Below are 12,166 nucleotides of genomic sequence, written 5' to 3'. Positions count from 1 at the left end.
AGATGTCAGAAAGAGAACTGAGGACAATAATTTCTAGTCAAATCTCTAAGCCAACCTGTAATATAGCTGTCTGAAATCTTACCTGTAAAACATTTGTAATTAACAAAGGAAAAAATGTAGGTAATATAATGCAATCTAAAATGTAACATAAATACATAATTATATTTGCTTTTCAGCTGTACATTAACTTTTTGCTTAAATTTAAGTTAAGCCAAATCTTTGTGCTCTTCAGCTGTAGACAAAGGTTATTTTTTCTCATACTTTTACTTCACATAGTAAAATGTTAAAGATTAAGTTCTCTAGTTCTGACTGATAAAATCATGTTACCCAAAACCATGAGAGAAAATGTTTAGAAAAAGTTATACATACTGGCAAAAAAGTCCATTTTAGTTCATTTTCTGCAAGAATAGAAATACACGCATTAAATAGGCGACGTTATAAAATAAAATCACATAGTAAATCCAACTTTAAAGAAATGCATAAAGCCTTTGACAGGTTAGACGCCACACAGAATTTTACAAGGATTAAATTGAAGCTGTGATGGATCATTACAATGGCACGCACTCCCTGGTGAAAAAAACAGCATATGCTGGTTAGGTATGTTTTGGTGTTGGTTTAAGCTGGTCCAGCAAAGAACCAGCTTAAACCAGCACCAAAACATACCTAACCAGCATCCCAGCATCAATACATACCTACCAGCATATGCTGTTTTTTTTTTTTTTCACCAGGGCTAATCACGTAACTTTTTTTTTCCCTGAAAAGACTCTTTAAACAACAGTAACGTTAGCCTACAACTTCTATCCCTCACAGCTTCATTTTCATTACTGTCAAAAATGACATATAGTGCTACCCTGACTAAGGTCTATTGCATTTACCAGCAGAATGAATTTTTAGAATAAGTTTTGGAACGTTTCCTTATTTTCACAGGGAATAAAGTGAGAATGAGGCAGACTGAATAACCTAACTTTGCTTCCGTGATCATGCAGGTTCGAGGGGCATATCCCATAGCGACGTAGAGAACGTATGAACTACTGAAACAAAACAATAGGCTTAAAAACATGAACAATACACTTCTCCCTTTTAATGATTTGTTTTGCTGTGTCAAGGTCAACTGATTTTAATTCATCTTTTTGTTCTGTTCTGGAAATGAATCTCAGTTAAGCAGAAGGGCAAGAGTTATGCAGGAGGGGGCCAATGAGTCATGGGAGTAAGTCCTTATAATACAGATCATTTGAACGATTAAAAAAAAACACAGGAGCACAATTAAAGGCTGTGAAAGTGATCACAACAGTTTATTCATTTCAAACCAGCAACAAATAATTTTATTGTATTTAAGCTTGCTTGATCAGGCCTAGGACTATCATGTCTAACACAAAGATATATTAAAATTATAATCAGACATCAAATAAATCCAGTGATTTTTTTAGTTTATTTTATTATTTATTATTATTATTATTTTTTGTGCTGTCAGTGTAATTTCAGATTTAGCTATAAATTCCCTTTAGACAAGGATGCCACCCTGAAGAAACATTTGGAGTTATTCTTTTACCAGAAAACAAACAAACAAACAAACAAAAAACCTCTTCAACAGCTTAATTTTTTACATCAGGCATCAGCTCCTTGATCTGCTCAGGTTGATGAGTGCAGTGGTCTTCACAGAAATGACATCATAAAGACACTTAATTTTAAAAGACAGATAATAGATACATTAAAAGATTATATATCAGAATTTCTCACATTTGGTCAAGTGAGTATCAAAAGATGATGGATGCATAAATATGTTCCCTCATCCATTAAAAGACCAGGGAGACACTCAGCACCATCAGAGCCCTTTGAACCAGCATCAAAACTACAAAACAGATATGTTACTGTGAGATTCATAAAATAAGGTTAACATATATGATTCTACACTATCTGTTATAAACCAGCTGAGAAAATAATTAAAAAGTTCAGTGGCACTTCACTTACATTCTTCCAGGTATTTCAGTGTTTACAGGCACAACATTTCTCAGTTTTGTTTTAACATCCTATAAGCAGTCACACAGATTTTATAATTTATTATCCTTATGACGATCTACCGGTTTGCATTTACTACTGCATGTTTTCTGCATAAAAATAAGGGTCGTTTTTAGCTTTGGTCCCCCCGCCTCAATCCTCAAAGCTCTGTAAAGCTGATATGAAACAATCCGTACTGTGAAAATCACTGTAAATGCATGTTAGATACATTTGGCTGCTGTCTTCATTCCAGTCCTCTAGGTAAAGATGCTGCTTTTGCAGTTTTCTACTATTTATTGATCTGTACCATTAGTCCCAAAATAAGGGCCTTAGAAAAGGAGAGACAAGATCAAACAAATAAATCATGAAAAAATATGTCTATATACAAAGCCAAACAGTACATACAGATCCACAGTGCACATGGTCAGCTATAGCTCTTAAAACTTACATTCCATATCCAATGCTCAAATTAAATTGTCTAAGTCATAAAAAGTAATTCTTTTGTGTTGGTGGGTGCATTGTGCCATATTACAGTTCTCAGTGTCATTGGTTCATTTTTTGTGTTAGTCTTAACTTACGTTCGCTCATTCTCCATAGAAAAGCCTTGGGAATTCACGTAAATTGTCACCCTCTGGTTGCATCTCTGATGCCAGTTGTTACTGTTTGTGCATTTTTTAGACTGTTTATTGCATATGAACCTTTGTGACCAGAAAGCACAAAGCACAGCATCACTACACAATCTTTAACAAACCTGATATTCACATTTAATAGAGTTATGATCATTGCAACAATAATTTGTGTGAGACACAGGTCCAAATTTAAGTTATTTACTGCTAATAAACTAAGAAATCTAGGGTGGATGTAAAGAAAAACACATTTATGAATAACAGTTCTCAAACTTTGGTTTGTTCCTCGCAAAAAGGTTTTGTGACTTCAGAAGACATACAATATGCCACATAAATCATAGATATACCACTTCGATGGTGTTTCTTCTTTCATGGTGTTCTTTTTAAAATTTGAAAGCTCTAGTCTCCATAAAAATGCATGAAAAGACAGATGTATGATGATAAAACGTATGATGGAAAACAAAGTATGATGATAAAACAATACAAACCCGTGAACTCCCAAAATACATGCTGGTCTCGTGTAGGACCTCTGCAAGACCTTGATTACCTCCTCCTGTAAAAAGTCAGCATCTACCCTAGATGTGGATACACATTATGCAAATAAAATCATTTCGATTTTAAGGACTGATAATACTATACTTAATACTTTGCTTTCCACACATTCATTTGAATTATTACATAATGATTTAAATGTACTACAGATTTGGCAAGTTCATTCACATCAGCAAGAGCATTGCAAAATAAAACTACAACAGCTCTTTTGATGTGGCTTTAAAAAAATGTCTTACTAAAATTCACTGAATGAAATGGGTTAATGTTTTACAGGTGTATTTGACAGTTCACTCAAAAATTAAAATTAATTTACTCAGAAAATTCTGTTGTCATTTACTCACTCTCATGTCATTCCAAACCTGCAAAACCTTTCTTTCTTCTGTGGGACTCACAAAAAGATATTTTGAATAATAATGGTAAGAAAATAGTTTCAGTCACCACTGATTTCCATTTTATTTATTTATTTTGTCCATAAAACAGAAGTCAAAATTGCGGCACACCACCGTCCTTTAAAATATCTTCTTTTGCGTTACACAGAAGAAAGAAGTCATATAGGTTTTTAAAAACATGAGGGTGAAAATATTAAGCCAAAATTTTGGGTGGACTATCCCTTTTAATGTGTGCTACACAATACAACCTAAAAACAGACACATTCAGATAGAAACAGGACAGAAGGTGATTTCAGATATTTTTCTTACTTGAGTTCTGTCAGACTGGGGCAGTTCTGGACAATTTGAAGGGTCCAAAAAGACCACATTTTAGTCAGACAGCCTATTTTCATTTTCATCTTTGTCAGTTTACAGAAAGAACAGAGAAAATACATGAATGCATCTGAATCCCTTTGGTGAAGTATCTGAGTAAGTTTGGTCCAGTCGATGTTAATTAGATCTGAGCGTGGAAAGGTAAGACTGAATAATATATCAGATGCTGCTGGGTCTTCATTCCATGTAGTTCCTATGCGGATACTATAAAAAAAAAAAAAAACCCATAGCGGAATATTTGCCATGCACATTTACATTTATGTACATGTGTACGGATAAAATTGTTATGCTGTTATGGTTATTGAACATAACAAATGATCTTTGGCTATGTGATGAACAGAAAAAAATCTTTCTTTACCTGCATATTTCTTCACTGACTGACAGGTTAAGTGAGTAGATAGAACAACTCCAACAATCGTTATTATGTGCATCAGGACCTAGACTGCAAATCAGATCAGAGGAATAACAGAACTATAGGAAAAGCACACTGAAGGATGATAGCGCATGTGCATAAAATACATTAAATGTATTTTAAATCAGTCGTATTAAAGAGACATTACCACAGTGAGCTCAGGGTCCGTCCTCTCACAAGAGTACACATCAATTCAGCAAGAAAGGAGTCTGACAGATCTACAAGGCGAAACCTTCAAAATTAAATCCAGAACATTATTGTACAGAATAAATAATTGTGCCAAATTTGCAATTACAAAAAACAAAAATATAATGACATTTTAAAATGTATCTGTATACAAATACATATTTTATATATTTGAATAGTTGATTTCAGAGTGGAAAATTTACATTCAGAGATTTAATACAGAAAAAAAATTATGTCAACAAAGTTTAAACTTTCATTCTAACATTATTCTCTGATTACTTTGAGAGACTTTTACATTAGGAGTACTTGAGCCATAGATAATCATTTTGAAATTTTTGGACCAAGGCACTTACGTTAAATTCCAAAACCGGGGAAGTGCTGGCAAAATCATAGACAATGTTTCACATTTTAATGCAGAATCAGTGATATACAGTTCGTTCATGCTCTGACAGCACTGAGAGCAGTAAAGCAGGGCCCAGCAGTCTGTTCTTCTCAGGATTGTATCACTTGGATTGATCTTTTTCCAGGCTTCCATAGCCTCTTTCACAAAGTCCTCTTCATGGAGTTCATAGAGACAGTGAAGCCAAAACAGTGTTCTATCCCCAAATGGATAATCAGTTCGAAGTTCTTTCAAAATCCATTCTTTAAGACTGGCCTGTGTATTTGAATGAACAACCAGACCGTGTTTCTTCCTAAGTGTGCGACTCACATCCTTATTTAACAGACCATAAGCAAACTGCACCACAGCTCCAAAACGTGGAGGATATGCATGAGGACTACATCCACTTGAATCCATGAATAATAGATCTCTCGCTTTCTTCTGGGACTCTTCTTCTTCCAGAAGGACATAGTAAAGAGCGGTGAAGAACTCCTGAAAGCTGAGATGCATGAAACTGAACATGGTCTCCTGGCGGATTTTTCTTTTAAAGAGGAACTTGCACAAGAATGGACTGCCAGCAGGGTTTATTACAGTTTCATTTACACTTTCCTCATCAAACAGCACTTGCTTTTTCAGCATCCCTCTCTCTGCCAGCTGACTTAGACTCCTCAGCAGGCTCGGGACAGACTGACTCAAACCCTGGCAGTGATATTCCAGTAGAGTGGACACAAAGTCAACGTAGATGGAGGTGGTGGTTTCTAGTCCACTTGTTACATCTGCACCATCTTTAAATCGTTCCTTGAAAGTTGTACAAATGATCCAGCAGATGACAGGGATGGAGCAGGCGGTGATGAGAGTTTCATTTGCTCTCACACAGTCATATGCTTTCCTGAAGAGTTCCTCATCCTGAAAAAACTTCTTGAAGTACTCCTCCACCCCCATCTCAGAGAAACCCATAATCTCAGTGAAACGCTGAGGTCCTTTGAGCAGTTTACCCAGTGTGTCTGTAGCTGTAGATCTGGTGGTGACCAGCAGGAAGGACTCTGGCAGGATTCGACCCCTCAGCAGGGCACAAAGAGTGACCTCAGGTGGGGCTTTTTGAAGCGGATCGGTGTTTGGTGACATGTGATAAACATCCTGTGTGAGTCTGAGCTCATCAAATCCATCAATGATGAAAAGCAGCTTCTCTGGTGACTGCTGTAGAATCTGTGAGATCTCGTCTGATGTTAAACTGCAGCTGTAGCTCAAGATCTCCACCAAACTCTTTTTGCCATAAATGCAGTTTATTTCTTTACACTTTAAATGGAACACAATATCAAACCGCTCTTTGTAGAGGTCACCAGACGCCCAGTCCAGCATGATCTTCTGCACAGTTAAAGTTTTCCCATTCCCTGAATTTCCTTGCAGTATAATAGCACTGGGGCTGATTCTGTGGTCACCTGGGTTGAACAGAGAGCTAAAATAGGAAGATTTATGACTGTTCCTGGAGTTGAGGACCTGCTGAAAGCTTTCTCCACTGGAGCAGATCTCTTCTTCTCTCTCTTTTTGATCTCTGTGTCTCTGAAGGATCAGAGGTTGTGTGAAGCGCTCAGACAGCAGCACATATTCACCAGGCAGTGAGTTATACTCTGTCACATACTGGTATTCACTGCAGATCTGCTTCTTATATTTGAGAATCACTGAGCTGATTTCTGTAGAAATTGTAGTTGTTCAAATAGTTAAGTGCTTTTTTCTGATTCTAATACAGTAAGAAATTTTAGAGCAGGCAGTAAATACCATCTAAATTATGAGGTGGAAGGAGTGCAATATTTAAAATATATTGCTATAAAACTTGCCATTCACCTGAGGATTGTGTTTTTTCAGAGTTTGTGTGATACTCAGTGAAACCTGCAGAACATTAGATGTGACATGCTCTGAATATCAAGACATTTCACATATATTTTTACATGTTCACAGTGATGCCATAGAAGAACCATTTTTAGTTCCACAAAGAACCATTCAGTCAAAGCTTCTTTAAATAACCATCTCTTTCTTACCTTTTTATAATCTGAAGAACCTTCTTTTGCCACAAAGAACCTTCTGTAAAGCAGAAAGGTTCTTCAGATGTTAACGGTTCTTTATGGAACCACTTAGACAAAAAAGGTTCTTCTATGGCATCGTGAAGCACCTTTATTTTTAAGAGTGTCTCTATCCATGTCTGTCTCTCTCCCTCTTTTTCACACACTCACACACACACACACACACATTCTTACAAAGTGCATTATTTAAGCACTTTTGTATAAATGCAGCTACTTAAGGATCTTCAACTTCATTTTAAGGGGAAAATTCATCCAAAAATGAAAATTGTCATAATTTACTAACCTGCCTCATCTTGTTTTGTTTTTTTGGTCTCTTTTCCATAATAAAGGTGATTTGAGATTGGGGGCTGGGGCTGTAAAGCCCCGAAATGACAGAAAAAGTACTATAAAGTAGTCTGTAAAACTTTCATTATATTCCAAGAGTTTTGAAGTTATACAATAGCTTTATGTGAAGTATAGACTAAAATCGAAGTGAATATTCATTCATAATCTTCTGATCTGAAACTCTAAAATGCCTACAAAAGTTGTATAGCGCCTACTAAAAATAGTGTCTTTTCTATTTAACAACAAACCTCATTGGTTTTTGCAACCCTCTTGGTCTTGGCTTAAAGACAAATTAAACTACCCAATTTTATGGTGCTTTTTTTCCCCATTTGGTGTCATAGTATTACAGCCTCAGTGCCCATTCATTTCCATAATATGAAGTGGATTGGCCAGAATATTATTTAAAAAAATTCACCTTTTGTGTAGAAGAAAGTAGAAGAAAGAAAATCATACAAAATTGGAACGACATGAGGGTGAGTTAATGACAGAATTGTCATCTTTGTGTGAACTATCCTTGCACATTTTTTATTTATTTAAATAGACATAGAACCCAAGCATAAGTATTTAAGTTGTAATTGAGCTGATTCATTTAACAAGATGAAAAGTTGAGATGAAATACGTGCAGTTTGTGAAATACTGCAGTTTGTACAATGGTACCTGTAAAAGTACATATTTTAACAGTACAGAGATCACATGCATATGGTATAATAGCCAAAATTAGTGTGCTCTTACCCAAGGCTCTAAACAGATATGGTTCCTGCTTTACCAGTTGAGAATAAAAGGCAGATTTAACCTTGTCTCCACCAGAGTGCAGCACTTCATAAAGCTCTCTCATTTTCTCCTGGTTAGTATCTGCTGCTCTGATCTTACAGTATGGCTCCCACTCCAGCATCCTACCTGACCGTAGCTCATCCACTATCGGCATCACCATTTTCACTCTCTGGACAAGTGTAGCCCAGTGGGCATCCACAAACCGAGCACCTGGTGAAGAGACGATAAACTGAAAATTGGTCACAAGGAAGTAAATCCAAATATTTTAAACATTCTGCATATACTGCCAGTGTTTTAAACATCAGTAGTAATTTGGACATTTAAGTCACACTGCAAAGAGATCAGTCCAAAACAATAGTCAAGTGCCCCCTACATATATAATATGGCAATTATAATACATAATAAAATTACAGAGCATTGATTAACCAATTTTATGATTCCCTAAGTTTCAAGAACTGTATATTCTTTAATAAAAACAATAGTGTAGCAAACACTTATTTGGGACACTTCACTTTTAGTCAGTGTAACACTATTCTGCATATGACTTTTTCTTTTTTTACTGTAGCAGCAGTACTTACACTCTGAGTCTTGGTCCATGGGGTCTCATAAGTATCTGTGACGTGTTGGAGAGAGATGTCCTCTAGAAAACAGAAAATAATGCACCTAGTTTGAAATGTCTTCTAGTGACTTTTGAAGACAGCATTTGTGACACATTGTTCAAGATTACACTAATGGTATGCTGTAAATTAAGTAGCATGTAGAAAAAAATACTCTGACATGCACTTTAAACCCAAGTTTGGCCTTTTCTAAATACACAGTCACAAAACAAAATGGTACTGATACAGGAGGGTCTTTAAGTTCAACCACTGAACAATGACTAATATGACATCTGTTGAATAGATTGTTTTAATTGTAGGACAGTTTTACTTCCAAACATTTCAAAGTTTAATGGGTAACTTTGAGACCAACTCCAAGACCTGATAGTGCCTAAATGGAGAAGAAATCTTTCTTTTGAAGCAGCTCCTTTCAATGAACCAGTTCACAAATTGCAGACAAAGACTAGTATTTTGCTAACCAGGAAAAACAAACAAAAGGTAAACAACCCCCAACACTTGATCTATTCAAATAATCTCCAAAATAATTACTACAATTCAAGAATTTAAAACGTACATTAATTTAGAAAATGCTAAACTTTTAGGATGTGGGAAACATTCATGGTAATAATAACATAAATGATATCTTTAGTATCTTTCAGAAGTGGTGAGGACGCATTGAAACATCAATACCACAAGTAAAATTTAAGAAACATTTGTAATTACACTAAACAAGGAAAGAATTTAGGTTTTTGGTATGATCTTTGTTGAAAAATCTGTGCAATGGAAGCACTAAACAGAGTTAAAAATGTTACCTGATCCTCCCCAAAATGTGGATTCTAGTTCTGCAGATTCGAGTAATGTGGGTTATATTTGATCCATCTTTTTTAAATAAAACAACAAACGTCAGTGCTGAAGATTTGTGCTCTGCTCCTGCTTTTCTTCAGGCAGACAGTGCTATAACTTTGCTTCACTTGAAGGAGCTCAATTCATAGTTGAAACTGCAGGAAGTGTAAGAAGAGCCTAAGAAACAGGCTGAGCCTGAACTTGAAGAAGGCAGTCCTAAAAGTGCATAGTATAAATTGTTCTTCAAGTTAAGGCAAGACATGCATGTTAAAAATCAAACCAACAAACCAATCTCCAGGTAAATCTTGAAAATCTAGCAATCCTAGATCATATCTGACAAAAAGTGCCTTTGTAACATTTTTTTTGATGATTAAGGCTGTTTACCTCCTATATATATATATATATATATATATATATATACTAACATATATATATATATATATATATATATATAAATACTAACATATATATATATATATATATATATAAATACTAACATATATATATATATATATATATATATATATATATATATATATAAACTCCCAACTCTGACATGAAATGTTATCTAACATCTTTGACATTTTGGTCTACATTTATAAATAAATCAAGCTAAATTTAATAAATACTAAATACTAACATTAAAATTATCTATATTCATGAAAGGTTTTTGCTGAACAATTACTAAAACAAGTAAAAGTAAATGTAAAATGTAGTGCCATATACCATGCTGCTATAATTTATGTTAACCCCAGTGCAATTATACATATTTTTTTATAATATGTGACACAAAAGGTTTATATTTGCAGTTCATATACTTCAGTTTACATATACAGTTCAGTCTATATATTTATTTATGATAAATTAAATGTTAAGTCACAAATCTATATCTATTATTGCTGAAGGTTTATTTACTGTATGACAGATTTTAGACAGGCCAGTACACTAGTAAAAAAAATCATGATTAACTAAGCAGTTAATAAAAATGTTAAGCATAAAGACAAGAAATATTTTTCTTTTTTTTTTTGTTTCAGTAAACTACTAGTTCAGTAGTTTTATACTGCAAGTATACTCATAGTGAAAGTGATCACAACAAAGTTTATTAATTTCAACCTGCAACAATACTATAGTATTAAAGCTTGCTTCGCCTGTTTTCCTAAGAGTAAATAGGTCTGCAATTGATCAGCCGTATTGGTCTAGCTAACAGACACACAATTTATATAATTATAATTATAATTACAATCAAATGTCTACAAGCAAGAGTAACTAATAGGAAACTAATGAATCCAGTTATTTTTATGTGCTGTCACTGTAATTTCAGATTTAGCAATAATAAAAAAAAAATCTTTAGACCTTTAGACAAGGATGCCACTCTGAAGACACATTTGTAGTTGTTGTTTTTTTGTTTTTTTACCAAATAAAAAAAAAAAAAAAAAACCTCAACAGCTTACAGCAGTTTACATCAGGCATGAGCTCCTTGGTCCGCTCAGGGTGATGAGTGCAGCAGTCAGAGTTCTACACTACTTGTTACAAACCAGATAAGAAAATGTGAAAAATCTGTCAAGTTTCAGCATTTCTCAGTTTTATATTAACATCCCAAGCAGTCAGACATGTTTTAAGTCAGACTTAAAATCATTAAAAAAGTGCTTTCTTAGTATTTGTAATGTAGAAGTGGAGAAAAAATATTAATAAATAAATAGTAACTAATAACACTGTTTATTAGCAAAAAAAAAAAAAGAAAACAAAAATTGTGTAAAACATTTTTCGAAAAGAATGGCTGGGGGCAATTTTTTATATGCTGATATTAAAAAAAAAATAATTGTTTTATTGTTTTGTTGCCTATTCTATTGTCATTTTTATTTTATATTAACTTATGATGTGTAGAATGTCTTGGATCGCAACACTTAATAAATAATGACCCATTTATAAAGTACACTGATGCTAATTACTCTTACCTGATCACAGACAGTCGAGGGCAAAACTCAGCGAGGAAGAGGATGCTGGAAGCCCAAGCCTCTGTCAGGAAGGGAATGGAATTTATCACACTCAAACCAAGCACAGTTTTTGAATGAGTTATGTACCTATCTCTGAGTAAAAAACTAATGTTAGAATATGTATTAACACTTTTGATATTATTTTCTTTTATTTTAACTCTAACTCCTGTATTCAATATATTGTTAATATTTTTATTATACTTAACCATTTTTTTATTCACAAGTGTAAATTCTTGGGTAAGAATCCAGTACTGTAAATTTTTCTGGTTTCTTTGATAGGCATAAAAAACAAAAAAATCATTCAAAAGCCAAAAATTGCTTTCAGTGTTTAACCTTGTAATTTTCCTCCTCTGGTTTATGTTATTTAGTTGTTTTTAGTTTATATATTTTACTTTCTATTTTTTTGTATTTTGTCTTTTATTGTTTTGAGGTTGTTGTGGTTTTATGCTTGTTGTGAAGTGTTTTGGCATCAATTAAAAAAAAAAAAGGTGACATAGCTCCGTTCACACACCTCCTCTCAATTGAGGTGTCTCCCCAAAATGTTGTTACTGTTAAGATATCAACATCTTTAAATGATGAAATATGGAAAATATTCTATGTACATACATATTTGTAATAAACCCCCTTGTATATAACATTACCTGAATAC

The 12,166-nt window shown here is 34.1% G+C and overlaps 1 protein-coding gene across 3 annotated transcripts; it reads right to left on the bottom strand.

Moving 5' to 3' along the window:
* Positions 1-1,263: 1,263 nt before the first annotated feature.
* Positions 1,264-9,675, bottom strand: LOC127158668 (NACHT, LRR and PYD domains-containing protein 1 homolog). Of its 3 annotated transcripts, XM_051101707.1 has the most exons (11): positions 9,493-9,675; positions 8,663-8,724; positions 8,046-8,294; positions 6,754-6,798; positions 4,886-6,602; positions 4,495-4,578; positions 4,293-4,376; positions 3,872-4,138; positions 3,110-3,196; positions 2,574-2,693; positions 1,264-2,323 (listed from the first exon to the last, which is right to left on the bottom strand). In XM_051101707.1, the coding sequence occupies exons 2-11, from the start codon at positions 8,679-8,681 to the stop codon at positions 2,305-2,307; spliced, it is 2,691 nt and encodes an 896-aa protein (XP_050957664.1). In that variant the 5' UTR covers positions 8,682-8,724; positions 9,493-9,675; the 3' UTR covers positions 1,264-2,304. The 3 variants fall into 3 exon arrangements, with proteins under 3 accessions (XP_050957664.1, XP_050957663.1, XP_050957662.1); XM_051101706.1 differs by lacking the exons at positions 1,264-2,323; positions 2,574-2,693 and having other exon boundaries at positions 2,755-3,196; XM_051101705.1 differs by lacking the exons at positions 1,264-2,323; positions 2,574-2,693; positions 6,754-6,798 and having other exon boundaries at positions 2,755-3,196.
* Between the last annotated feature and the right edge of the window lie 2,491 nt (positions 9,676-12,166).

The sequence above is a fragment of the Labeo rohita genome, unplaced genomic scaffold, assembly GCF_022985175.1.
Source record: "Labeo rohita strain BAU-BD-2019 unplaced genomic scaffold, IGBB_LRoh.1.0 scaffold_1628, whole genome shotgun sequence".
Taxonomy (NCBI): Eukaryota; Metazoa; Chordata; class Actinopteri; order Cypriniformes; family Cyprinidae; genus Labeo; species Labeo rohita.
Note: the sequence above shows the minus strand (reverse complement) of the source record. Positions and strands in the feature narration are given on the sequence as shown.

Excerpts from the sequence above, each read along its gene's own strand:
- LOC127158668 (XM_051101706.1), bottom strand. Across the intron at positions 4,579-4,885 it reads CCCCGGTTTTGGAATTTAAC|GTTTCGCCTTGTAGATCTGT; the intron begins GTAAGTGCCTTG and ends TTAATTTTGAAG. Across the intron at positions 3,197-3,871 it reads CCCAGTCTGACAGAACTCAA|GGTAGATGCTGACTTTTTAC; the intron begins GTAAGAAAAATA and ends ATCCACATCTAG.